Source organism: Anomaloglossus baeobatrachus, chromosome 3 (genome assembly GCF_048569485.1).
Source record: "Anomaloglossus baeobatrachus isolate aAnoBae1 chromosome 3, aAnoBae1.hap1, whole genome shotgun sequence".
NCBI classification, from domain to species: domain Eukaryota; kingdom Metazoa; phylum Chordata; class Amphibia; order Anura; family Aromobatidae; genus Anomaloglossus; species Anomaloglossus baeobatrachus.
Genome location: NC_134355.1, coordinates 37,799,054 through 37,826,932, shown reverse-complemented (window position 1 = coordinate 37,826,932; position 27,879 = coordinate 37,799,054). Strand labels below are relative to the sequence as shown.

General features: G+C 47.8%; 1 protein-coding gene across 1 annotated transcript in view; it reads right to left on the bottom strand.

Annotated features, from left to right (window-relative positions):
- Positions 1 to 27,879, bottom strand: part of USH2A (usherin) — a 1,098,211-nt gene that overhangs the window by 921,651 nt on the left and 148,681 nt on the right. The window contains exon 12 of the mRNA XM_075339131.1: positions 3,283 to 3,921. Coding sequence (XP_075195246.1) covers positions 3,283 to 3,921 — 639 coding nt within the window. The remainder of the gene's footprint in view (positions 1 to 3,282; positions 3,922 to 27,879) is intronic.

Below are 27,879 nucleotides of genomic sequence, written 5' to 3'. Positions count from 1 at the left end.
GAACTCGGGGGTCACGTCGCTCTGCAAGGGAGTTGGCACTACACGCAGGGACTTGACGGGAAGTTCCACGGCTTGGGCCGTGGTGGTTTGTAAGGGGGGATGTAAGTTCGTGACGCCACCCACGAGTTGTGGTGAATAGATGGACACCACCGCTGCCGATAACGAGGTCTCCCGAGGATGGTGTTGCGCAGATTGGTGTTGACCCCTCCGTGGGTAGGGGAGCAATGATCCCGGGGGCCCAAGGGAGGTGCTGAGGCATGAGAGCGGGTGCGTGCTGGGTGCTGATGCGGTGCGGCGCGGTGCGCGGCCCGAAGGCACTGGTGTACTCACTATGACATACTACACTGGAGTCTCTGGTAAACCAAACGGGATGATGAATGGGGCCCGCAGCCGGCTGCAGCTTCTCCCAGAATAGGTTGGTGGTTTCCGCCTTTCTCCAGCACCTCTTTGTAAGAATGTTTGACTCCTATGCCTAAGCAACGGTAGTCCGCTCCCCGACTGGTATATGCCATAGGAGCCCGTTTGCCCACAGACGCTGGCCCTTTGGGTCTCTATGCCTTGGCGGTGGCTTTACCCTGTATAGTTGGGCTGTTGTCTTCTAACAGGTCTTGTGTGGGATAGGTCCTTAAGTCCAGTCCTCAATCAGTTGATTTGACTTGGCCCTGTTGGTTCAGGGCTTTGGACTGGGTCTGAGTACCCCTCCTGGTGCTCCGGTTTCCAATCGGTTCCCCGGTTCGGTACCGGCGGGCCACCGCCCGACCCCGGTCCCTACGGTTCCACCGGCTGTAATCCCAGCTCCTGCAGGCGGCCACCATCGTCTGCCTCCTTGCCAAAGGTGACTGGGCTGCAACCCAGACACCTGAGTAGACTATTGGCAGGCCTGGTCACAGGTCTGCCCTTGAACTCGTCCTCCCTCCTTCACTGTCAAGGTTACTCCTCACACTGCTCTAGAACTTCTGTCTGAACTTGTGTCGTTCCCGCCTCCAGGCCTGTGAACTTCTCGGAGGGCGGAGCCAACCGTCTGGCTCCGCACCCCCTGGTGTGGACATCAAACAAGGGGGGGGTGACAAGGGTTTCTTGGTTGGCTGCTGTCACCTACTCGGGGAGGGGGGTGTATGTGTGTGTGTGACTACCTGGGACGACCTGACTAGTCCAGGGCGTCACAATAGCAGCTACAGAATATCTAATAGGTGGGTTGGGTTTTGCTAGTTATTCCCACCCCTGTCTGCTGCCTGTCCTTCCTCCCCCATCTCTGTTATTACAGGGGGAGGAAGGACAGGCAGCAGAAAGGGGCGAGAATAACGAGGAAAACCCGACCCACCCATTAGATATTCTGTAGCTGCTATCAATCAAGTAACTGTGTATTTTACAAACTTTACTTGCCTGTATTTTGGATCATAGATATCAAGGTATCATTTAATTCAACTTTCTATAACTTACATGGCCATATAGACGGTTTAGGTGGGTTATTCCAACTGACAGATTCACTTTAACTTGAAGCTCCTAGATTTAAAGGGTTATTCACAAAAAATCATGTTATCCCTTATCCACTGAAGAGGGACAACTTGTAGATCACTGGGGGTCTGACCGCTGGGACCTCCCTTGATCCCAAGATCAGTGCTCTAGAAGCCTGAGAAAGAGGTTCTGCAGTCCCGTCCTGAAGGGAGCTCCATTCATAGACAATCAATTGAGTAACAGTTGGGCACGTGCACCTATGAATGTGCTGAAGACCCCCAATATCGGGATCACTTTTTATACCAGTAGTTATAACCTCAGCGATCAGCAGGTTATCTCTTATTCCATAGGGGATACGTTATTTTTTGGGCCCTTTAATGCGCTATCTATACCAGAGTTCTAACCTACCATGTACCACATATAATACAATGGTTATGAATTTACCAGGACTTTTCTGAAACATTCCTGGAAAATATGTACAGGTCTGACTAAAGGTTGGATTTACCTAAACCCCACCTAAGAGTAGGCAGCAGTACACCATTTTGGCTTAACAGGGTGGGCCAGGAGTGAAGTTTAGATGCCCCTATTTAACCATGTTTCCCGAAAATAAGACAGTGTCTTATTTTATTTTTGGGCCCAAAAATTGTACTAGGGCTTATTATCGGGGATGTTTTATATTTTGTATTGGTGTTAGTGATTGGGTCTCACGTTAATGAAAAATGAATATTCACCCCTTCCCCCAGCCATAATCCTGCCCACCACTCTGGTGGCATCAGTGATTTGAATTTGTGTTATTGAAATAATGAATATTCACCCTCTTTCCCCCCATCCCCTCTGTGGCGGCAGATCCTGACCCAGGAGTGTCAGCATGTATTTCTATGCAGCTGTCATGCTCAGGTGAGCAGAGCCACCGGTCAGAGTGAGCATTGCACTGCTATCTTTGGCAGTAATACAGCAGTCTGAGTAAATTGCTGGCACCCAACACAGAGGTTGGGTGGTTTAAGAGGATGAATATTCATTATTTAATAAATCCAGGTTCTAGTCACTGACTCCAGCAGAGGGGTAGCAGGGAAGGGGGTAAATATTCAATATTTCATTAACACAAGTTCCAATGACTGATGCCGGCACACAGAGGTGGGTGGGATTATGGGCAAGAAGAGGAGTGAATATTCATTTAATTAACTAGGCGGCATGTGGCTAGAAATGTACGGGGCTTATAGAGACATACACCAATAAAAAGCGGCACAGTGGCTCAGTGGTTAGCACTGCAGCCTTGCATCGCTGGGGTCCTGGATTCGATTCCCACCAAGGACAACATCTACAAGGAGTTTGTATGTTCTCTCTGTGTTTGTGTGGGTTTCCTCCCACACTCCAAAAACATACAGATAGGGAATTTAGATTGTGAGCCCCAATAGGGGCAGTGTTGCCAATGTATGTTAAGTGCTGTGGAATTAATAGCGCTATATAAATGAATAAATATATATAAGTTACATATCTTGAATGGGTTGCCCAAGTCCTATTTCATGATACTATTAGTATGATGATCCATAACTAGGGCTTATTTTTAGACTAGGGCTTATATTTTAAGTAAACTCCAAAAGGGCCAAAAAATCCTGCTAGGGCTTAATTTCGGGGAAACACGGAACTATATAACATGTTAGTAAAGATGGCATTTCCTTATGTGCTTGGTTCACTTTAGGGACCAGATCTTGAGTGTGTTTCTACCTCTACACCTGACCAAGCCTAGATCTAAGGGCCATTCACAAGTTATAGACCCTCATATTCTCTGATACAAGCAATACGTGTCATATATTGGCCATTACTTACCAGGCTTACACTGACTGCACCTCCTTGCTTGATAATTTGGCAGACATTGACATTGTCCATTGATCTGGTCGCACACCGAGCCCGGTAGTGTTCCATTAAGGTCACAGTCACAATCCTGACAGCCCCAAATATTTTCAGTAGACAAATTGTAGGTATGGTCGATGCAGATATTACACCGCTGACCTGTTACCGAGGCTTTGCACACACATTGTCCCGTTAACCGGTCACAAGGCTGAGAAGCGTTCATTGCCCCTGATCTATCACAGCGGCAGGGGAGACACGACATAGAACCATTTTGTGTGGATTTGTAGTAGCCCTCCGAGCATTCATCGCACGGCCTTCCACCAACATTAGGCTGACAAACACATTGTCCTGTCACGGCATCACAAACTGTTCCAGGGATAATCCCTTCCGTGTGACACTTGCAGGGTTTACAACCGTCAGCATCCAACCCATAATAGTTGTCAATACAGGTGTCACAGTCAAGTCCGCTGACATTCTCTCTGCATTTACATTGTCCACTGGCTGGATTGCAAAATTGATTGATGGCGCCATAAGGACTGCACGTGCATTGTATACAGCTCTCTTGTCCTAATGTGTCTTGTTTGAAGCCCAGATTGCAGTGATCACATCGAGGACCTGCAGAAATACAAATGAAAAGCTTCCATTGGAGCTGTACGGAATATATATATATATATATATATAATTAAAAAGTATATCTAATATGGATCTGTGTCACTACATCTAACAATCAATATTTACCTATAATATATACTGTATATTCAAACTGATTCATCTATATTTAATAAGGCTCAGTCTATATTGTATGTCAACAAGATATACAGATAAGATAGGTAAATATTAGACCAATGGGTTCAAAATAAAGATACTTATTAGATATAGATAGATCCATATATGAATAAATATATGCTGTATACATACACTGGACATCAAAATTAGAGAACACACAATTTCCTAAATGTTGTGGTCATTGTATCGTCCTATGTGATTATAACCTAACATGAGGAAACTCGCAGGATTTTAAGCTTATTTCATCAATTGAATTTATTGTAAAGCAAATAATAAAAATGCAAATGAGATAAATTAAAATGAACATGGATCAAAATTAGAGAACACTTTCAGATCCCTGCCAGTTATTGGTGTTAGGCGGGCTTTGCACGTTGCGACATCGCAAGCCGATGCTGCGATGTCGCACGCGATAGTCCCCGCCCCCGTCGCAGGTACAATATCTTGTGATAGCTGGCGTAGCGAAAATTATCACTACGCCAGCTTCACATGCACTCACCTGCCCTGCGACCGTCGCTCTGGCCGGCAACCCGCCTCCTTCCTAAGGGGGCGGGTCGTGCGGCGTCATAGGGCCTTAACACACGGCAGGCGGCCAATAGCGGCGGAGGGGCGGAGATGAGCAGGATGTAAACATCCCGCCCACCTCCTTCCTTCCGTATAGCCGGCGGCAGGTAAGGATATGTTCCTCGCTCCTGCGGCTTTACACTCAGCAATGTGTGCTGCCGCAGGAACGAGGAACAGCATCATACCTGTCTCGGCAGCGTAATTATGAAAAAGTCGGAGACTGCACCGATGATACGATAACGACGCTTTTGCGCTCGTTAATCGTATAATCTAGGATTTACACACAACGATGTCGAAAGTGACGCCGGATGTGCGTTACTTTCGATTTGACCCCAACGACATCGCACTTGCGATGTTGCAGCGTGCAAAGGCGCCCTTAATCTGGCACCTGGTGCTAATTTCCTTATCTGTCAAATCCTATGTAACTGGCACCCTAAAGGCCACTTTACACACACAGATAAATCTTTGGCAGATCTGTGGTTGCAGTGAAATCATGGACATATTGTTCCATTTGTACACAGCCACAAACCTGGCACTGATTGTCCACAATTTCACTGCAACCACAGATCTGCCACAGATTTATCTGTGTGTGTAAAGTGGCCTTTACTTTACAGTTTGCACTAACTTTGCAAAAATGAAGTGCTGTTTCAAAGGGACTGAAACCCTCCGGCAGCAGGGTGTCCAGATGAAGGCCAAAGGGGTGACCCTATTAGCCATAGCAAGAGAAGTCGAAGTCTGTGATTTTGAGAATATTGCATCTTTACAACAACACAAACTCTTTCAAGTCCCCCAAGTTGGCTGGTTGCCAGTGATGGTTCTTATCGTGGAAGGCACACATCTGGGCCACTTGGCGGAGCAAGATGTGTGCTGCCGCAGGAACGACGAACAACCTGCGTCCAGCATCAGCAACGATAATTGGGATTAGAACGGCGCTTCAACAATCAACGATTAGGTAAGTAATTTTGATCGTTAACGGTCATTCGTGCGTTTCACACGCAACGACGTCGCTAACGAGGCCGGATGTGCGTCACAAATTACGTGACCCCACCAACATCTCCTTAGCGATGTCGTTGCATGTAAAGTGTCCTTTATGGAAAACACCACCTCATGAGACACCACTCGGGACACACTCATATCATTAATGTAGCCTGGCGCATGTATATATTGTATTGTGGAGTAATTGACAAATTAAATCCGTTCCCCTAATTAAGGAAAGTCTAGACACTGGTCTTATAAATGGTCGGTGGCGTCCTTGATACACAATTAGCAATTTGGCCCAGGAGTTTGTCTATTGAAGATATAAAGTTAATACTAAATGCATTTTATAGTTTGCCATATGGATCATTTTATCATTTCAGCACATGAGATGATCTCTACAGGTGTAAGATCTCCAGGTCAGGACAAGGTCACCACATTACTGTCACATACGGGGTTAAATCTCGAAACTTTGCCGAATTCACAAACGTACTCTCTGTGGTTGCACACTTCAATTATTGTCCTGTAATTTGCATATTCCAAGACTAGGGGTGGAAACTTCTCTCAGTATCAATTTGCAGAAAATTAATGCTTTAATTCCGTATTTTCACGAGGACAAAAACATGGCTGCAGCGCGGCAGTGATTAATGACAACATTACTGGGCTTGGCCTGGAATTTATTCAGCATACATTATAATTATTTTCTATAACTATCTGCTAATTATCATTTCACTTTCTTCAAAGGATGTGATCATTTAAAAACGTGATAACCGCAAAAATAGGAAAAAAAAAAGTGGAAATGGAAGGTAAGAGTTTTCTGCTAAGTGTACAAGCCAGACTGTTGCAACTGGACCCTGAAGACTTGTAGGCGCACAGTTCTGATAAATCATAGGCTGGACCCCATTATCAGTGTCAGCAGAGAGCATATTCTCAAGCACTGAGTACACGTAGTGAGAGGTAATGATTAGGTGTATATTTGTGGCATATGTCACACCATTAACATATTCCCGAACCGTGACTGTGCTGTCTAATGGATCCCAAACTATGCAAAAAAGTGGGCATTCCTGTAATCGTTTATAGGGATTCATTGGCGGGTGAGGGGTTGGGTGTCACGGAGTATGTAATGACAGAACAGGGGCCCCTAAGATGGCCCTCACACTCAAGACCCTGCTCTGTCCCTTATCTCAGAGGTAGGCTTGATGGTAGCCAGGTCCGAGCCCCCAGCGTGACCCTAACTCCTGTCCGAGCTCAGATCTTTTTTCCCCTCTCCCACACCCTTGGGGTGGGCTGGAAAACACAATAACAAAACCCCACAGAAACAACACGGACAAGGGAGAACAAAAACCCATACACACTGCACTCAGAACACACAAGAGAAACAATATGTGTACAGGGGAACAACAAATAGGAGAGAAAGTAATGTGACTCGCCCACCCCAGGGCTATGGGACACCCGGTGCCAGGCCGGACTAGTCCGGTGGTAGTCAGTGGTGGCGGGGCCCGGCTCCGTGGCCCTGGTGGGGGTCAGTAGATAAATGTGGCTGGTGACTTTAAGTTTGTCTTCGTGACGCCACCTGTGGTATGCGGCTAATAAGCCGCCGCTGCTGTGTAAGGCCTCCGGGGTGATGAAGTGGCAGCAATGGTGGTACTGCTCCCCACAGGTGGAGCGGTGCCCCGGGACACGGTTGGTGCTTGGGAAAGTCTATGGGGTTGTGTGACTAACACGGTGCAGGGCCGACAAGCAATGAAATAAACAGGCACAAACAGTAGTCTCTTTACCTTCTCCTCTTTTACTCGGCAGAAGTTTAGTCCAGGGAGACCGTCACAGATGGTACAGATGATCCGGCCGGCCTGGAAGTGCCTGGGGTGATCTTTGGCCAGTTGAGTATGAGGCCTACTTCCTAATCTTTCTTTGCTGTTTTAGGACACTGCACTTTGGGTTAGCAATTGCCCTCTTGCTGCTGGGACTGGTGGTTCGCCCCTTTTTCTGTGGGGTAGACTGCGCAGGCCCTCTCTGGTGCTTCTCTGCTGGAGTCCACACCGGGCCCTTGAATTGCAGCTGTTCCTTCAGGTTGCTTCTGGGCCAGGGGCTTGCAGCTCTCCTGCCCTCCGGATTCGGCTACCAGGGACAGATTTTATACCCTGGCAACCACAGACTCCGATGTCCGAGTCTCCTCTGTGCCTCTCTGCACTTCTTGCTTCACTGGGCCAAGCTCTTCCAGCTCTAGGCCCCAGTTCTACAAGGCAGCACTACTCTCCGTCTGTCCTCTTTCACTCCTCACTCCAGAATAACTAATACTTCCTCCCTCCAGCCAGACTTAAGGAATCCTCCCTGAAATTCCAGGTTCAGAGCTCCCTCTGCTGGCCGGAGGGAGAACTGTGTTGGGTGTTAACTTACTGGCCAATAGATCTCCCAATTACCTCCAGGCTCAGCATTAACCCTTTGGAAGGGCAATGCTGTTGTGGCGACAAGGTCCTGGGGCGCCACACTCCCCCTTAGTTAAATTCAGTACTCCCGGACTGTAGAAACAAACATGACATGTTAGAACATTTCATCCCATTATGGGAGGTGCATTACTTGAACGTTACAAACTTAAACATTACTATAAGAGTCCAGTATGGCTCCCTGCCGGGTGTCCATTACACTGCTCCATGGGGGACCCGCCGCGATCAAACCCCCAACGTAGGCTCTGGGCGTGCGTCAGAGCATTGATGACCCCACTCTATGCACGCCGGACGGGTTTTTCTTCAGGGGTGTTGAGCACACTGGTGCTAACTATGAACAATTTAGGTGTTGGCCACCCATAGTCCAGTGGCCCAATTGTCCATTTTCGCAATCAAAGAAAAAGAAAAATATTTTGTACACAACATTACAGACATTTCGCATAACTATTTACATTCTAATAAGTACTCCTTCTTTTTCCCTTATACAGTTGACTCTCTATACCTTGGAGGGGGTTGTCCCCGAGTGCTGCGTTGAGACCTGCGTAGCTCTGGTGTTTGCCCCTGACTACTTGGTGTGTCTTCTACCTCAGCACTACAGGTAGGCCTAACCCCGATAGGTAAGCGTGATGATTGCCTATGTGGTCTAAGAGTCGCCAAGGGTATGACAGGTTCACCACTGACAGGGGGTTGATCCTCCTGTTCCACTGCTGGCGTGTCATCTCGTGTTGGAGCGGCCGGTTCTTTAGGTGGATCTGGAACCTCTTCTGTTTCTGGCTCGACCAACTGCGGAAACGTCAAAACTGGTACCACTATGGCATTGTTTATTCGGGTCCAAGTTTTGGGGAATTTTCCAAGGATTGTTTGGATCATCTCCCCCTCTTTCTCTTGACTTTGGGGACTTCCTTGTACTTCTTCCATTTCTCTTTGGATTCTGCACCGTTCAGGGCACGCTTTCAGGCGGTCTCGAGAGACTGCTTGATAGGTCTTGCCTTCATCCTTGCTTATGAGGCATACCTTACTGTTGTCAAAGTTGGAGGGGATAATGGTGTAGGGCTCGTTTTCCCACTGATCATCCAATTTATGCATCCTCCGCTTCTTCTTGAGGACTTGTTCTCCAGGTGCTAAGGGAGTTGCTGGGGCTGTTTGATTGTAATGCTGCTCTTGTCTCGTTCTTGCTTGAGACAGGGCCCTCTCTACGCATTCCTGGACCTTACGGTACCGCTGCTGCCGCTCTGTATCCCAATCTTCCATTTCCTGAACCGCCTCAGGTGACACAGTCCCCATCTCAAAGTCTACAGGTAACTTGCCAGGTCTGGCTCGCATCAGGTAAGCAGGGCTGCAGTTGGTCGAATTTACCGGGATATGGTTGTACAAGTCTACCAGATCTGGTAACTTTTCTGGCCATTGGTTTCTTTCTTCCAAAGGTAGAGTCTTGAGCATGTCAATAACCACATGGTTCATCTTCTCGCACAATCCATTGGTTTGGGGGTGGTACGGTGTGGTTCTGATTTTCTTACAACCGTACAGGTTACAGAACTCTTGGAACACTTCTGCCTCGAATGCAGGACCCTGATCAGTCAGTACCCTTTCAGGGTAACCGTGAGGTCGACAAAAGTAGGCCTGAAATGCTCTCGCTGCTGTTCTGGCTGTCTGGTCCTTCACGGGCACTACTACCAGGAAACGGGAGTAATGGTCCACAATGGTGAGGGCGTACACATAGCCTGACCGGCTTGGTGTTAACTTCACGTGGTCCAGGGCCACCAACTCCAGGGGCTGCTTCGTGACAATTGGCTGTAGGGGATACCTTTGGCTGGCATCATCTTTCCGCCTCAGGTTACATGGACCACAGTCTCGGCACCACTTCTCGATCATCTTTCTCATGTGCACCCAGTAGAACCGTTCGCGGAGTAGGGTCTCCAACTTCTTCCACCCGAAGTGTCCTGCGTTATCATGATAAGCTGCTAGGACCATTGGAGCATCCCTCTGTGGGACCACTATCTGCCAGACGAGTTCATTCGTTCGCCAGTTGACATATCTCTTGCAGAGCTTGCCTTGGTATGTGAACAGTCGTCCCCTCTCCTTCCACAGCTGCTGGGCTTCTTCTGGAGCATCTGGGCCAAGATGGGTCTCAGCTTGTGCTAGCTTCTCTTTGACCAATCGCACGGCCGGGTCACCGTTCTGTGTCTCTTCCCAATTATGGTGGAGTAATGGGTTGACCGAGACCTCGTGCTGGCTCGAGCGCTTCACTCCTACAGCATGCTCACACTGGGAAACACCTTGGTGATGGAAAGCCGGTAACTCTATCTCTTCGAGTTCATCCAGGTCTTCTCCAGACTCGGGTAAGTGAGGCATTCTGGACAGCGCATCAGCATTGTTATTCTTCTTGCCAGCCCGATACTTGATGGTAAAGTCAAAGTTAGACAGCCGGGCCATCCATCGCTGTTCCAACGCACCTAACTTGGCTGTTGCCAGGTGTGTCAACGGATTGTTGTCCGTGAAGATGGTGAACTTGGCCGATGCCAGATAGTGCTTGAAGCGTTCAGTCACTGCCCAAACAATAGCGAGGAACTCCAGCTTGAAGGAACTGTAGTTTTCTGGATTCCTTTCTGTGGGCCGAAGCTTCCTACTGGCGTACGCTATCACCCTCTCTCTGCCTCCCTGTACCTGGGACAGAACTGCTCCCAGTCCCACATTGCTGGCGTCTGTATACAGTACAAACGGTTGGCTGTAGTCAGGGTAGGCCAGAATTTCTTCTCCCGTGAGAGCCCCTTTCAGCCGGACAAAGGATGTTTCTAGTTGGCTGCTCCATTCAAATGGAGGGCTCTGCTTCTTAGCCTGCTTTGGCTGGCCCACCAGGAGATCTTGAAGGGGTGCTGCTATCTTGGTGAAACCATCAATGAACCTTCGGTAGTAGCCCACCAGTCCAAGGAACTGCCGCACCTCCTTCACTGTGGTGGGTCTTGGCCAGTCCTTGATTACAGTGACTTTCTCCGGATCAGGTGCCACACCTTCTGCGCTGACCACATGACCCAGGTACTGTACCTTTGGCTTCAAGAGGTGACATTTGGACGGCTTTATCTTCAGGCCATATTTCGACAAGGACTCAAACACTTCTGCTAAGTGCCTCAGGTGGTCTTCATAAGTCTTGGAGTAGACTATGACGTCATCCAGGTACAACAGCACGGTTTCAAAGTTGTGGTGGCCCAAGCAGCACTCCATCAACCTTTGGAATGTCCCTGGGGCGTTGCAGAGCCCGAATGGCATACAATTGAACTCACAGAGGCCCATTGGTGTCGTGAATGCAGTCTTCTCCTTGTCCGCCTCTGCCACGGGAACCTGCCAATACCCACTGGTGAGATCCAAGGTGGAGAAATAGTTAGCTGACTTTAAGGCTGTTAGTGACTCCTCTATTCTGGGCAGTGGATAAGCATCTTTATGTGTAATGCGGTTAATTTGCCTGTAATCTACACACATTCTCATTGTACCATCTTTTTTCTTTACGAGCACTAGTGGAGCTGCCCAGGGGCTACAACTATCTCTGATAACCCCAGCCTCCTTCATTTCCCGTAACATTTCTTTGGCACGCTGATACTGTGCGGGGGGTACAGGGCGGTATCTCTCTTTAATGGGATGATGATCACCCGTGGGGATTTGATGTTTAACCCCTTTCACCTGCCCAAAATCTAGGGGGTGTTTGCTGAAGACCCGCTCGTACTCCTGTACCACCCGGTAAACCCCATGCTTTTGGTGCGAGGGGGTGGAGTCGGTGCCTACATGTAATTTTTGGCACCAGTCTTCCAGCTGCCCCTTGGAGCCATTGTCTTCCGCCTGGTCAGACGGGATCAAGGGTTCCACTGCTTTGATGGTATTGTTGCTGACAGTGTACAGTTTTGCTACCGTGGCGTACCGGGGCAATTTGGCCTCCTCCTCCCCACAATTCAAGACACGGACGGGCACTCTCCCCTTGCGGACGTCTGCTACCCCTCTGGCTACCAGGACTCCAGGCCTACTGTCTGAATACACCGGTTCTACCAAGGCATGGTAATCCTGACCCTTGAGGCCTATTGCTGCCCGACACCATATCAACATTTCACTTCTTGGGGGTATTGCAATGGGGAGGGGGTCACTTACCCTCACACTGCCAATTTCTCCTCCGGCCAGCTCTACCTGCTGCCTCCTCATCAGGGCTCTGATCTCCCTCTGTAGGGCACGCTGCTGCCCGGAGCTGGCGGTTTCAGACGCCTGTTGCAACAAAATTATCACTTCGGCAATACAATTTTCTATCACATTTGTACCAATGGTTAGCAGTGGGTCAGATTCTTTGCGATCAATATCTACAATTATCATCCCCTGACATGGCAATTCCACCCGCCCCACTTTAATGGTTACTGCTTTATACCCAATTTGAGGTAAGGGCTGACCATTACTGGCCACAATTGTTAAATCATCATCTGGGCCATGGTCAATGTCTGAATCAGCCCAATATCTTTTGTACAGTTTATAGGGGATGGTTGTTACCTGGGACCCCGTATCCAGGAGGGCATTCAAAGGGATCCCATCCAGCACAATAGGAAGGACCGGGCGTCCTCCCACATATTTGCTGCGGCTGGGGGTTGAGCCGGGCTTCCTCACACCTGGGGGTCGGCTCCTGGCCCCAGGCTCGGCCCATTTAAAGGACAGTGTCGTGCAATGTGGCCCGCCTGGCTGCAGCGGCGGCAGATCGGTTGTCCTGTTGAATCATACCGGTCTGTGTCTCTGCCTCGGGTCGGCGGAATCCTCCTCTGTCGTATCCATGGGACATCATCTGGGCTGGAGGCCAACTCGATTCTTGCAGACGATGGGGTCACTTGTAGGGACTGCACGGTCTTGGCAAGGGCAGCTACAGTCTTGGTCAGCTCCTGGAACTGCTGTCTGAGCTCTGCAGTGGGATCCTTATCCAGGGACTGCGCCTCAGCCCCTGCAGCGGCTCGTGTTGCAGGCACCACCCCGGGGTACGTGATAGCAAGAGGCCGGAGGGGTACTGGGTCATTCGGTGTAGATTCTCTCAGTACCCGGATGGCCTGGTCCTTAAACTTTGCAAAGTCCAGAGCAGGGTTCTGCAGGACCATGATACGCAGCTGGGTCCTGTGGGCATCTGACAGGAGCCCCTCTATGAACTGCTCAGTTAGGAGTTTGTCTCCTTCACGTACACTCTCTGGGTCCACCTGTTTAACTGCTTTCAGGGCCTCCTGCAAGTTTAAGGCATAGTCCCTTATGCTGTCTGTGGCCCGCTGCTTGCACCCAAAGAATCTCATCTTTATTTCTGCTGCGGTGCGGGTGTCAAAAGTACTCTTTAGCTTGGCCAGTATCTGGGTTGCTGTCCCTTTATCTGTATCAGGCCAGGACTTCACTTCACGCTGGGCTGCGCCGGCTAGCTGCCCCATTAATATGCCCACCTTCTGGCTCTCAGTCAGCGGATACACCCGGAATAAGCTGTGCAGGCTTTCTCTGAAGTCGCTCAAGGTATGGGACTCCCCGGAGTACTGCGGCAGCCATTCTGCTCCCGGGATGTACGGCATGGTGATCGGCATTACCGGCGCTACAGTGGGGGCTGGGGCAACGGCGACCGGGATTGCTTCGGCCGGTGCTGCGGCGCCTTGGGCGATGGCAGCCACCTGCTCTCCCTCTGAGTCGGACATCTTCCTCCCCCTTAGTGAACCTTACCAGGCTCCGTTCACTTTTCAAATTTCCTTCTGGGTCGCGCGGGGTTAACAGCGCTCTGCTCTGATGGCGCGCTCCCTTCGCGCTCTTTGTCAGGCACGCCCCCCTTCCTCCTGCGCTCGGCGAGGCTAATGGCGGCGGCAGTTTACAGCCAGTACACAGTCTTTTAAGCACAATTCCTGCAGGCGCACAGTACCCGGTGGGACCGGGCACGAAATACTGTTCGTGACGCCAAAAGTTGACTCGCCCACCCCAGGGCTATGGGACACCCGGTGCCAGGCCGGACTAGTCCGGTGGTAGTCAGTGGTGGCGGGGCCCGGCTCCGTGGCCCTGGTGGGGGTCAGTAGATAAATGTGGCTGGTGACTTTAAGTTTGTGTTCGTGACGCCACCTGTGGTATGCGGCTAATAAGCCGCCGCTGCTGTGTAAGGCCTCCGGGGTGATGAAGTGGCAGCAATGGTGGTACTGCTCCCCACAGGTGGAGCGGTGCCCCGGGACACGGTTGGTGCTTGGGAAAGTCTATGGGGTTGTGTGACTAACACGGTGCAGGGCCGACAAGCAATGAAAGAAACAGGCACAAACAGTAGTCTCTTTACCTTCTCCTCTTTTACTCGGCAGAAGTTTAGTCCAGGGAGACCGTCACAGATGGTACAGATGATCCGGCCGGCCTGGAAGTGCCTGGGGTGATCTTTGGCCAGTTGAGTATGAGGCCTACTTCCTAATCTTTCTTTGCTGTTTTAGGACACTGCACTTTGGGTTAGCAATTGCCCTCTTGCTGCTGGGACCGGTGGTTCGCCCCTTTTTCTGTGGGGTAGACTGCGCAGGCCCTCTCTGGTGCTTCTCTGCTGGAGTCCACACCGGGCCCTTGAATTGCAGCTGTTCCTTCAGGTTGCTTCTGGGCCAGGGGCTTGCAGCTCTCCTGCCCTCCGGATTCGGCTACCAGGGACGGATTTTATACCCTGGCAACCACAGACTCCGATGTCCGAGTCTCCTCTGTGCCTCTCTGCACTTCTTGCTTCACTGGGCCAAGCTCTTCCAGCTCTAGGCCCCAGTTCTACAAGGCAGCACTACTCTCCGTCTGTCCTCTTTCACTCCTCACTCCAGACTAACTACTACTTCCTCCCTCCAGCCAGACATAAGGAATCCTCCCTGAAATTCCAGGTTCAGAGCTCCCTCTGCTGGCCGGAGGGAGAACTGTGTTGGGTGTTAACTTACTGGCCAATAGATCTCCCAATTACATCCAGGCTCAGCATTAACCCTTTGGAAGGGCAATGCTGTTGTGGCGACCAGGTCCTGGGGCGCCACAAATGCACAATAGGGGAACGTCCACACTACTTAATATCACAACATAGATCACCATAAACAGGTTCACTAAAAAGACCGGAATCGCTGGAGCTACACTGAAGCTATCATTGGCATATACTGGAAGAAAGCCGTGTCTTAAATAGGAAAGACTCCTCTGCAAGTGGCAATTAGCAACCTGAGCTCCTATTTCCTGCTCAACAGTCTGCAGAAATTATCTCCTGAAGGGCTGAAGACCAGTGAACCAGAATCAGTCGACGTCCAGCTCTGGCTGAACAATTCAGAAGCCCCTGGTTGCTTGCCAGACTCTGTAATGGGAACAGAGTTTGATCTGCCATGCCAAAAAGTGCATGCAGAGCTTAACAACGCATGCCATTGGGTTCATAACTTCAAGAATGGGGATGGAAATATAGGGAGAGAAGTATAAACACATGCAACCAGCCATCAACAGATCATTTCCAGGGGCGGGTGGGCCGGTTTTTCAATATTTTTTTGTTTGGTACACGCTACATCTGATCACACTGTTGTAACCCCAGTGTGAGCCGTTCAAACACTGCAAGTGGCTCACATTGGGGTGAGCACCAAACGTACCCAAGCACAGCGATGCTCGCGTGAGTTGTTAGCATACGTAAAGCACTCCAAACCCGGACTCAGTTTTTTTTGTACAGTCTGTGTTTGGTACGAACACCGAACCTCTGGTTCCCTTATCTCTACTGGGGATAAGCAAACTCAAACGGTAAAGTTCGGGGTTCATACCAGACATGGGGTATCTTGGTCATGAACTTGAACACAAACTTTTAAGGCTATCCATGTTTGAGTTCGGAGTTTGGGTGCTGTTTGTATGCTAAAACATACATCGTAGCTTAGGTTGCTACAATGCCCTGCACATGAGGTAAGAGACATGGCTTTATCAGGAGAACTATACTACATTTCTAATTGGAGGTATTTGCTAATATTCTTTTTTTTTAAATCAGATAATTTTTATTGAATGTAAAACAGTCAGCACAGAGTAAACAATAATATATATTATATCACATTTGATGGCACAATATTATTCAGCAGTACGAATCCATCCTCTGTATAGATTGGTGTCACATTCTGATTTTCATAAAAGAAACAACAAAACTTTACAAACGAACGAAAATTAAAGTTTACAACAGTACATCTGTCCAGCTGAAAACTATTTGACAGACGCGTCACTTTATAGCATAACTCCACTCATGTCCACTCCCCTCTCTCCCGGCTGATGATCGGATCGATCCCCTCCAGCCTCTCCCCGCAACACTCTTCAAGGTGTTGTGACAACCTACGGAGCTGCCAGACTCTTATTTCCAGGATAATTCCCTCTACTGCAGGCATAATAACAGACGATCTAGCATTCCGTCCTGGACCAACGCACCAGAGGGAAGACCGGGTACCTCCATCCATGGCTGCCAAATCTTATACAATTTACTCAGTTCTTTCCTCTTTAGATAGACTCCTCTTTCCAGTCTAAGGACGTTGTTCATCTTATTTTTAAGCTCCGCTATAGTCGGGGGTGAGCGATCTAGCCAATGGTATGCTAACACCTTTCTTATTTGGTAAAGAATACGTGATATACCCATGGACATTGGAGAATCCGGGTCCACTTCTTCCTCCCATAAATTCACCAATCAGGTATGGGTCGAGGGCTGTATTTTAATTTGGTACACGTGTTCTATCAGTCCCAGGGCTTGTTTCCAAAATTCACCTATATGTCCACATTCCCATATAACATGCATTAGGTGGGCGTCATCCTGCCCATATCTGACACATTGTGTATTTGGCCTTAAGGGGGCTTTACACGCTACGACATCGCTAATGCGAACTCGTTGGGGTCACGGAATTTGTGACGCACATCCGGCCGCATTAGCGATGCCGTTGCGTGTGACACCTATGAGCGATTTTGCATCGTCGCAAAAACGTGCAAAATCACTCATCGGTGACATGGGGGTCCATTCTCAAAAATCGTTACTGCAGCAGTAACAAAGTTGTTCCTCGTTCCTGTGGCAGCACACATCGCTCCGTGTGACACCGCAGGAACGAGGAACCTCTCCTTACCTGCCTCCCGGCCACAATGCGGAAGGAAGGAGGTGGGCGGGATGTTACGTCCCGCTCTTCTCCGCCCCTCCGCTTCTATTGGGCGGCGGTTCAGTGACGCAGCTGTGACGCTAACGAACCGCCCCCTTAGAAAGGAGGCGGTTCGCCGGTCACAGTGACGTCGCCGGGCAGGTAAGTAGTGTGACGGGTCTGGGCGATGTTGTGCGGCACGGGCATCGATTTGCCCGTGTCGCACAACAGATGGGGGCGGGTACCCACACTAGCGATATCGGTACCAATATCGCAGCGTGTAAAGCGGCCTTAAGTCCTATCTAGGTGTCTTGTACACTCTATGAATGAGAAACAGCTGAGAACGTCTCTGCCATTTTTGGAATCTGATTTGCTAATATTCTAATTATTACACCAACTACATATTAGGATAGGATCTTGAAGATGAGAACAACCCTTTAACTCCTGCCACAATTTCACTTTATCATGCCACTGACTCACTCACTCTTGGATAAGGCGCACATACACCCCCACATGTGCCCCCAAAATTGCTTAAATTGTACCTGAAAAATTCGGACAATGCTGGACCACTTAGGACAGCAATAATGCATAATATCATGGATATGTATAAAAAAACTCTCTCTCTCTCTCTCTCTATATATATATATATATATATGTATACACACAGTACAGACCAAAAGTTTGGACACACCTTCTTATCTCTAGAACAACTGTTAAGAGGAGACTTTGTGCAGCAGGCCTTCATGGTAAAATAGCTGCTAGGAAACCACTGCTAAAGACAGGCAACAAGCAGAAGAGACTTGTTTGGGCTAAAGAACACAAAGAATGGACATTAGACCATTGGAAATCTGTGCTTTGGTCTGATGAGTCCAAATTTGATATCTTTGGATCCAACCACCGTATCTTTGTAGAAAAGGTGAATGGATGGACTTTACATGGCTGGTTCCCACCGTGAAGCATGGAGGAGGAGGTGTGATGGTGCTTTACTGGTGACACTGTTGGTTATTTATTGAAAATTGAAGGCATACAGAACCAGCATGACTACCACAGCATCTTGCAGCGGCGTGCTATTCCATCCAGTTTGCGTTTAGTTGGACCATCATTTATTTTTCAACAGGACAATGACCCCCAAACGCACCTCCAGGCTCTGTAAGGGCTATTTGACTAAGAAGGAGAGTAATGGGATGCTACGCCAGATGACCTGGTCTCCACAGTCACCAGACCTGAACCCAATCGAGATGGTTTGGGGTGAGCTGGACCACAGAGTGAAGGCAAAAGGGCCAACAAGTGCTAAGCATCTCTGGGAACTCCTTCAAAACTGTTGGAAAACCATTTCCGGTAACTACCTCTTGAAGCTCATCAAAAGAATGCCAAGACGCAAAGTAGTAATGAAAGCAAAAGGTGGCTACTTTGAAGAACCTAAAAAATAATACATATTTTCAGTTGTTTCACACTTGTTTAAGTATTTCATTCCACATGTTTTAATTCATAGTTTTGATGCCTTCAATGTGAATCTACCATTTTTAGAGTAATGAAAATAAAGAAAATTCTTGCAATGCGACGGTGTGTCCAAACTTTTGGTTTGTACTGTATATATATATATATATATATATATATATATATATATATATACACTGCTCAAAAAATAAAGGGAACACTAAAATACCATTTCGTTGTTTAAGTGTTCCCTTTATTTGGCGAGACATGTATTTCACGATGCATTTTGTGGTTTATTATCTTTTATTGTTTTCTTTTGATCATTTTGAGACAATGTGATAACACTTGATTATATATCTAGGGGATTAAGCAGCATCTTGTAATGTGATGAATGATCAGATCACCATCTTTTCCTTTAAATAATATAGCTCAGGAGACACCTGATCAGAAAAGCTCAATCTCACTTTTACCTCTCGTCGATTTTTTTTCTTTAGGTGTCGGCAAAATTTTAAGACCCCTTTGCAATTTTTTTTTATTAGGTCTTAACTTTAAGTGCTTAACATTATCAGATTGATTTTTGTAAAAACACACACTGAAAATCTTAACGAGGGACAATATAAGTGACACTATTTTATTGTCACCAAAGTGGCAAAAATGCCGATGTAATCTGGTTCCAGTTCACGTTACCCCAAGAAGATATTTTAAAACTGAAATGTTGATTTCTATAATCAATTTTATATAGAATTAACCAGTGATATGACCGAGTCATCGCGGGCATGAAATGTAAATCCTAACATTAGTGCTTTATCTGCACATCAAAACTTTACTTTCAGGACTAACATGCAGAGGTCATACCGTAAGACAGCCCCCAAAATTACCAAAACTTCATTATTGGGTCAAGGACAAAACATAAAAAAATTATTAAAAAAAATGAAGATAAAGTGATTGCACATTATGCATATGGCCAATTTGTGAATCAATGTAATATGGATTTGTGATGTAGCACCCATATCTTGCTACCTGTGCATACTGTGACCCCGCACCTCTGATTCTATATCAGATCCTTTGAAAATCTGGAAGAAAAAAATTGTCGAATATTCCTTCACGTCAGCAGAGTCATTCTCTTTTAGAAGAGATGCTTGAAGGCAGAATGTGCCAGCTTGGATGACATAGTGACCCTCCTGCCTCATAGGTTGTTTTGACTCTCCTGCCTCATAGACAGTGATTCTCCTGCTACACTGACTATGACTCTCCTACCTCACAAACATTAATTCTTCTAACACACTGACATTGACTCTCCTGCCTCACAGACAGTGACTCTCCTACCTCATAGACAGTGCTTTTCCTGCCACACTGACAGTGACTCTCCTACCACACTGACAGTGACTCTCCTGCTTCACTGACAGGGGTCTTCTTGCCTCACAGAAAGTGAGCCTCTTGTCTCACAGAAAATGACCCACCTGCCTTACAGACAGTGACCCTTCTGCCTCAAAGACAGTGATTCTTCTGTCTCACAGACAGGGACTCTCCTGCCTTCACAAAAAGTGACCCTCCTGCTTAAAAGAGTGTGAGTCTCCTTCCTCACAGTGACTCTCCTGCTCACAGACATTGTGTCATGATTCGCCTCCCTATCCACATGGCTAGGGGGTGGAGCCTTCTCTCGGGCCTCACTTCCGGCCCCTGGATACCTTAAAAGCTGACACTTCCAGTGAACCAGCGCCGGCTATAAGCTTAGCTCTGCTTTGCCTGTGATTCCTGGGAGTGATATCCTGATCTGTCTGTTCCTGTGCCCCCGTGCCCTTGTCTGTGTTCCGTCCCCTGGTCGTCCCTCCTGTCCTGTGTCCCCCCTCCTATTTCCCCATTCGGTTGCTTCCTCTGGTACTGACCTTAGCCTGACTTTGACTTCGCTTCTGCTCACTCCTCCGGTCCTGCTTCTTCCCGTACAGTGTTTGACCCAGCCTGCCTGACTATTCCTCACATGCTCTGCAGTTCTGCCTCTCAGCTGTGCTGATTAGGCAGTGCATGAGAACGCTGTGTATTTACTTCCTGGTTCTCATTGCTCTGTGTAGTCGTCTGCTGCAGAGCTCAGGCTTCCCCTGGTGGCAGCATTACACATTGACTCTCCTGCCTAACAGACAGTGATCCACCTACCTTACAGACAGTGACTCTCTTGCCTCACAGACAGTGACCCTCCTGTACCTCAGACAGTGACTCTCCTGCCTCAAAGACAGTGATTCTCCTTCTGTAGGGGGGTCAAGGCTATGCCACCCCTGCAGAAGTGACCGGCACACAGGTTTATGATGTGTATTTAATTGTAACGTGTATTTGGCAAATGACCACCACGTGGCAATGTGACTTAGTGATAGCTGCCCTGGCATCTAGGTAGGTAGAAAAAGGGTTAAGTGAAAGGAGGATTATAATGTATATATAGGACAAGACGTAGAAGGAGGGTAGGAGAGTCCCCAGTAACAGAAAGAGAGAACAAGTCCAAAACATTTGATTATTAACAATCCTAAGGGTCTACTCTTTGACACCGAACACACGGGGTTCTGTTCTTAAGAGGACTGTCGGAACTGTGTCCCCAGAAGAGGGGTTGAGTCCGGTTGGTGAGTGGCGTCTGTCTTTCCTGGATTGAAAACCCAATGCATTTCCCTCTGAGACCGAAGGTCAGTGGGATCTTAGAGGAGAAAAGTAGGTCCTGGCCAGAAGCACAGGCGGAGGAGTGCTGTCGTAATAAGCCCCTTCAATAGCGCAAGCTAAATCCCTGTGGGTGGGACAGAGGGTCTAAAGGACTTTTTGAATCGGCACATGCAGTGTAACGTCAGACAGGAGAATGAGGGGCCTAGCTCAGGTGCCAGGAAAGTGGTCGGCCTGTGTCGGACCTGCTCGATTCGAATAATAAGAACTCCAGGACTTTAGTGCTCGCTCATCCCTACTAGGGACCTTTGACGAGAGAAGGGTCTCTGTTGTGACTGGTTTTACCCTGTTGGCTACTGAGTGGCAAGAAACTGTGTAGGACTCCTCTTCGAAAGGAATTGCATTGTTAGTAATGGAGTGAGCAAAAGGGGTAATTTTTGGGCCCCCTATCTTCAATATACACCATAACATGCAGCCTAAAGTATCTTTGATCCAATTATTATTTTCAAGTCTATAAATAATACAGGGGATAAACAGAAGCCGGCTTCAAAAAGGAAAGGGTAAAAGGTGTTTTACCTAAAGCAAGTGTCCTTTTTGTTTTAAATAAAAATACACAGCACAATACGGCAGCTATAAATTGTATCACGCCGTGAAAAATTCACCCCCAGTTATAATAAAACATTACCGACCTAAAATATATGAACACGCAGCGCACGCATTTAAGAATGTACGTGGACAAAATGCATCTATTAAACTGGATGAAAATACATTATGTATAGGGATAAAAATTCAGGAACTCCGACAATAGGCAAGTTCTTTTAGCAATGATGAATGAGCCACCTAAGGCATATCATTTAATTTCAATAAGGAAAATAAAAAAAAATGTGAAACATCGAGGGCTGGAAATATTAAAAATAACTGTATTGTTAACAAGAATTATGACTTATTTTGTACTATTAAATGTGGTCTGGGTGGATTTGTGGGGTATTGCTTTTTTTTTTTATAAATATGCACAGGGCTTATTTGCATATGCCATACATATTTCTGACAGGTAATCTATTCTTAACGAGACCTAACTACCATCAAGTGTACCTCTGGATTGAGGGTCAGCTCAGGGTCCTTTCTAGTCTGAGGGCCAGCTCAGGGGTCCCTATGGAGTCACATCATCACCTCCCATCCCTCATACAAAAGCACACTCAGTTTGGTCAAGTGTCAGTAACGCTCACCATCAGGGGGTGCAGGTACACTAGGAAGACGTCAAGCTCCTAGGTGTAGTGAGGAGCTTGACTGCTAGAGGTCACTAGTATCAAGACTGGGACAGTCTGTGAAATGGTCGATTAAACTGAGTGTCAGAAGCCGGGAGGTCACGTCAGTACAGAGGGGCATGAGAAACCGAGGTAACGTATGAGCTGAGGGTCGGTAAGTGTGGAGGTATTGTCAGGTACAGAACAGGTACAGAAGGGAAGCAGAACCGTGGTCAGGGACAGAGCCGGAAGTCGGAAGTCTGGAGGTATTGTCAGGTATAGAGGAGAGAATGGAGCCAGGGTCACAGAATGAGCCGAGGGTCAGGGAGTCAGGGGGAAAAGATGGGAGGAATGGCGGACAGGGGATGGGACACTAGGTAGTGGGACAAGATCGGAAGAAACTCACGGGAACCAGAAGCGTACACTGCATAGCGGGAACTATCACTGGCGACGTTCCGGGTAAAACGGCTCCAAGATAAGACAGAGCGATCTCCCGGAACGAGGCATGAAAAATAGGCCCCAGAATACTGAGACGAGAAAACACGCAGAGAGCAGAGCCAAATGAGAATCACGACAGTGTCCATGTGTTTTTATAATAGGGAAGTGGGAGCGAACAGAATACAAAAACGTATGGCAGTGATTTAGCTCATTTGAAAACAGAAAGATCAGACATGAAATTTAAATATGCCCCATCCTTCTTTTGGGAGACATAACACAACCCTAAAAACATATGTTAATTAACCAGTCCTGGCAAAATTAGCGGATTTGGCTGACCTTGAACTTAATTTTTTTGCCTGGCAATGACTAAATCAATCCCTCACAATACTAACGCATCGTAGCGGATTTCTCTCCATCAGCCCTTTAGAACATTAATTTAATTAATGAACAGACTAAACCTGCGTTATCATGTGACGGAAACACAATATTTTCCCCTATACATTACATTGTTATCAGGCAATTTAAATAATCTACCTCTATATTAAATGTTTTATGCCGAAAATGACATAATATAAAAAAAATAAATAAAAAAAATTCAATGTAATTTAAAAACGCTTAAACCGGTTATGTTTTTCCGCTTCCTACAAAGATATTTCGACAGGTCCTGCGCTCACTTTATCATAATATTCCCATACATCAACATTTCAAAATGTATTATATGCACAGTGTATTTCAGGCACTTGATAAATTTTGTCCTTATGTAGCCGTAGCACCCCTCAAATATTTTGAAAGTAATAAATTGCTATAATCAAATCTAATTTTTGAAAAATACCTGTGGGAGCCACAAACAAAAAAGAGCGTCTTGTAAAAGAACATGATAAATAACACAGGAGGCGGCAGTTTATTATAATCAGTTTGGCATTGAATTACAAAATTAAAATTATATAGCCCTTGATAAGTAACCCTGCCCATGTACACGATCAGTGGAATTATGTTGACTTATTTTGCATTTCATAAGAACAGTTCAAAGAAATATAATGGGGAAAGGGAAAAGATTTATCACGGCGGCGGACCCTGCGAGGAAAAAAAAAAAAAGCAAAAAAAAAATAAAAATCCATTTATTTTGGTTTAATAAGAAAACCTGGCATAAGAATGATTTGCTTAGAACTCATTAAGCCTAAAACAGTTTTGAAATGTGCTAATGTACCAAAAGGGACGTAAATATAGAAATGAAATCATGTCGACGGCCTTGGTGGGATGTCAGGCTGCAGGCATGGAAATACAGGGGGAAACAAATCTGAAATCAAGGTTTAAGACGCATGTCTATTATATATATATACTGTACATAATATATAATATATTAATATATAACGGATAATATCATAGGGACGATAGTATAGGGACATGCCTTAATCCTACATTTCAGGTTTCTCATTTAGTATCATTGCTCCGGTGCATACTATCTGGCCTCATTGCCCCCGTGTATAATATCCAGCCCCCATAACCACCAGTATATATCTCCATTGCCGTCCAAGTGTACAGCATACAGTCCCCATAACTACCGGTGTATATCCTCCGACCCCATTGCCCCCAAGTGTACAGTCCCCATAACCATTGGTGTATATTTCTCCAGCCCCATTGCCCCCAAGTGTACAGTGCCCATAACTACTGGTGTATATCCTCCGGCCCCAATGCCCCCAATTGTACAGTCCCCACCCAATAACCACCGGTGTATATTCTCCAGCCCCATTGCCCCCGATGTAGAATATCAAGCCCCCATACCACAAGTGTATATTCTCCAGCCCCATTACCCCCAAGTGTATAACATATGGTCCCCATAACCACGGTGTATATCGTCCAGCCCCATTGCCCCCCGGTGTATAATATCCAGCCTCATAACCACCGGTGTATATCCTCCAGCCCCATTGCCCCCGTTGTATGACATACAGTCCCCATAACCACCGGTGTATATCTTTCAGTCCCATTGCCCCCAATGTAAAATACCCAGCCCCCATAACCACAAGTGTATATCCTCCAGCCCCATTACCCCCAAGTGTATAGCATATAGTCCCCATAACCACGGTGTATATCCTCGAGCCCCATTGCCCACTGGTGTATAATATCCAGCCCCATAACCACTGGTGTATATCCTTCAGCCCCATTGCCTTCCAAGTGTATAACATACAGCCCACATAACCACCTGTATATATCCTCCAGTCCATTGCCCCCAGTGTAAAATAACCAGCTCCCATAATTACCAGCGTATACCCTTCGGCCCCAGTGCACCCTGATGTATAATATCCAGCCCACATATCCAAAAGTGCATATCCTTCGGCCCCATTGCCTCCCGGTGTATAATATCCACCCCCATAACCACCGATGTATATTCCCTGGCCCAATTGTCCCCCAGTGTATAATATCCAGCCCCCATTACTCACAATGTATAACGGCCCTGTAATAGAAGCCATCAGTCCATGACGTTTCTTCTACCTGAATCTTCCCGTCACCTGTGAGTGATGGGAGGAACCGCAGGAACTCAGCCATGAAGTGGAGACAACGTAACGTTACAGAGAATTGGGAGGCCGAGTGCTGAAGAGCAAAGGGCAGAAAAGTCGCCAACACTCTGCTGACCCCATAGCTGCAGAGTCCAGACCTCCTCTGGAAACATCAGCACAAATACTGCGCACCAGGAGCTTCATGGTCGAGCAGCTGCTGCAGCCGCACATCACAAGGCACAATGCCGAGCCGTACATCACCAAGCACAATGCCGAGCCATACATCACCAAGCACAATGCCAAGTCACATCACCAAGCACAATGCCGAGCCATACATCACCATACACAGTACTGAGCCGTACATCACCAAGCACAATGCAAAGTCACATCACCAAGCACAATGCCGAGCCATACATCACCATGCACAGTACTGAGCCGTACATCACCGAGCACAATGCCGAGCCGTACATCACCAAGCACAATGCCAAGTCGTACATCACCAAGCACAATGTCGAGCTGTTCTTCACCAGGCACAATGCTGAGGCATACATCACCAAGCACAATGCCTAGTCGTACATCACCAAGCACAATGTCGAGCTGTACTTCACCAGGCACAATGCTGAGGCATACATCACCAAGCACAATGCCGAGCTGTACATCACCAAGCACAATGCCGAGCGTACATCACCAGGCACAATGCCAAGCGTCGGATTAAGTGGTGTTTTGCTGCCACTACTGGAAGACAGAAAACATGTTCTGTGGAGCAACAGTTCACACTTCTCTATTTGGCATCTGATGGACGAGTATGTGTCATTGTGCTGCCCCTGTGCCAGCAGCTGGTGCTGCTCGGGTCCGGGCCTTCAGGGGTGGTGGCTCGGGGGTCACGCGGACACGCCGAATAGATGGGGGGACGTAGATGTACGGGCTAGGCCGTAATAAGTTTGTGACGTCACCCATGGTGTGTGGTGAAGGGGGACACCACCGCTGCTGTTATGGGGCACCCGGGGGACATGTTGTCCAGCAAGTTGTTAACCCCTCCCTGGGCAGGGATGGTGGCCCCGGGACCCAGTGGTTCGGTGCAGGGGATGGCGACCGAAGGGGTGCTGGAGTACTCACGATTAGGAACACACACACACAAGTCTCTGGTAAACCAAGATGGTGGTGGCCGGTGCCACGGCCAGTTGCGTTCGGGATCCCCCACCCGGCTGGTGGTCTATATCCTGTTACTGCACCTTTTTGTGTTCAGTGGACTTCCCCGGTATGAAACTCGGGAGTCCGGTCCCGGCTGGATGTGGCCTAAGGAGCCGTTCCCGCAAACGCTGGCCTGTGGGATCTCTGGGCCTTGGCGGTAACTGCTTATCCCTATTCGGTGGGCTGTTGTCTTCTATGAGGGACTTTGGGTGGGACAGGACCTCTAGTCCTGGCCTCAATCGGTTAATTAACCAGTTCCAGTAGGTGCTGACGCTGGCTTCAGGGTCCGAGTACCCCCCTTTGTGCACGGTTTCAGGTCGGGTCCCCGGTGTAGGTACCGGTGGGCTACAACCCTCTCCCGGACCACCTCGGTTCTGCCGAGCCATCTTCCCGTCTCCTGCTGACGGAGACCACCATCTGCCTCCTAGCCAGTGGCACCAGGGCTCCTACCCTGGTACTGTTCAACTTGGACTTCACTGCTGGAGCTACACTTAGCTCCAGCCCCCACTCCTCTCCAAACTGAACTATAGCTTAAACTAGACTGTCTTGAACTGTCTGTTTTCCTGCCCAGGGCTGTCTAGACTCCTCGGTGGGCGTCTTCCAACCGCCTGGTTCCGCCCCCTGGTGTGTCTATGTGGGGGGTGACTAGGGTTTCTGGTCGGCTGTGTGTTTCCTTGTGAGGGAAGGTGTTATGCAGGGGCCTACCTGTGACTACCTGGCCTTGCCAGGGGGTCACACTATGTCTTCTAAAAACAAGGAGGTCTCTTTAGCCATCCATTGATATGATTTTGTATTGATTTGTAAATCTAAAGGGATAGTCAAGGGAGGTAAGAAATAAGGCTTGATTCATTATTGCATTTGCACCTATTTAACTTTTTGGAGCTTTTTCTGCCCTTTTTGTTTGCGCCATATTCATATTTCCAATTGCACTTGTTTTGAAAGTAATATTATGTGTTCTTTTTTTTTTCCACTTTGGACAAAATTTAGCATTTCCCGATGCTTTTGCTCAATTTGTGGCGCCCCTGAGGGTCCAGTCGCCACAGAAGTACTACTGGTAAGGAGGTCACAGGCCGTTGTACACACACACACTCACTCTTAGTATAGCTACACTCCATCAGGCCGTGGTTGGGGCAAGATTGCTCCTTAGGGTGAGCACAGTCCCTAAGCCAGTCTGGAGGTGGGGTTAGTTAGTGGTTGGACACTTTAAAAAGGAAAGTGAAACTAGAGAGATCAAGTGAGGAGAAGAATGAAATAGGAAGCAGAGGTGAGAGGTCCC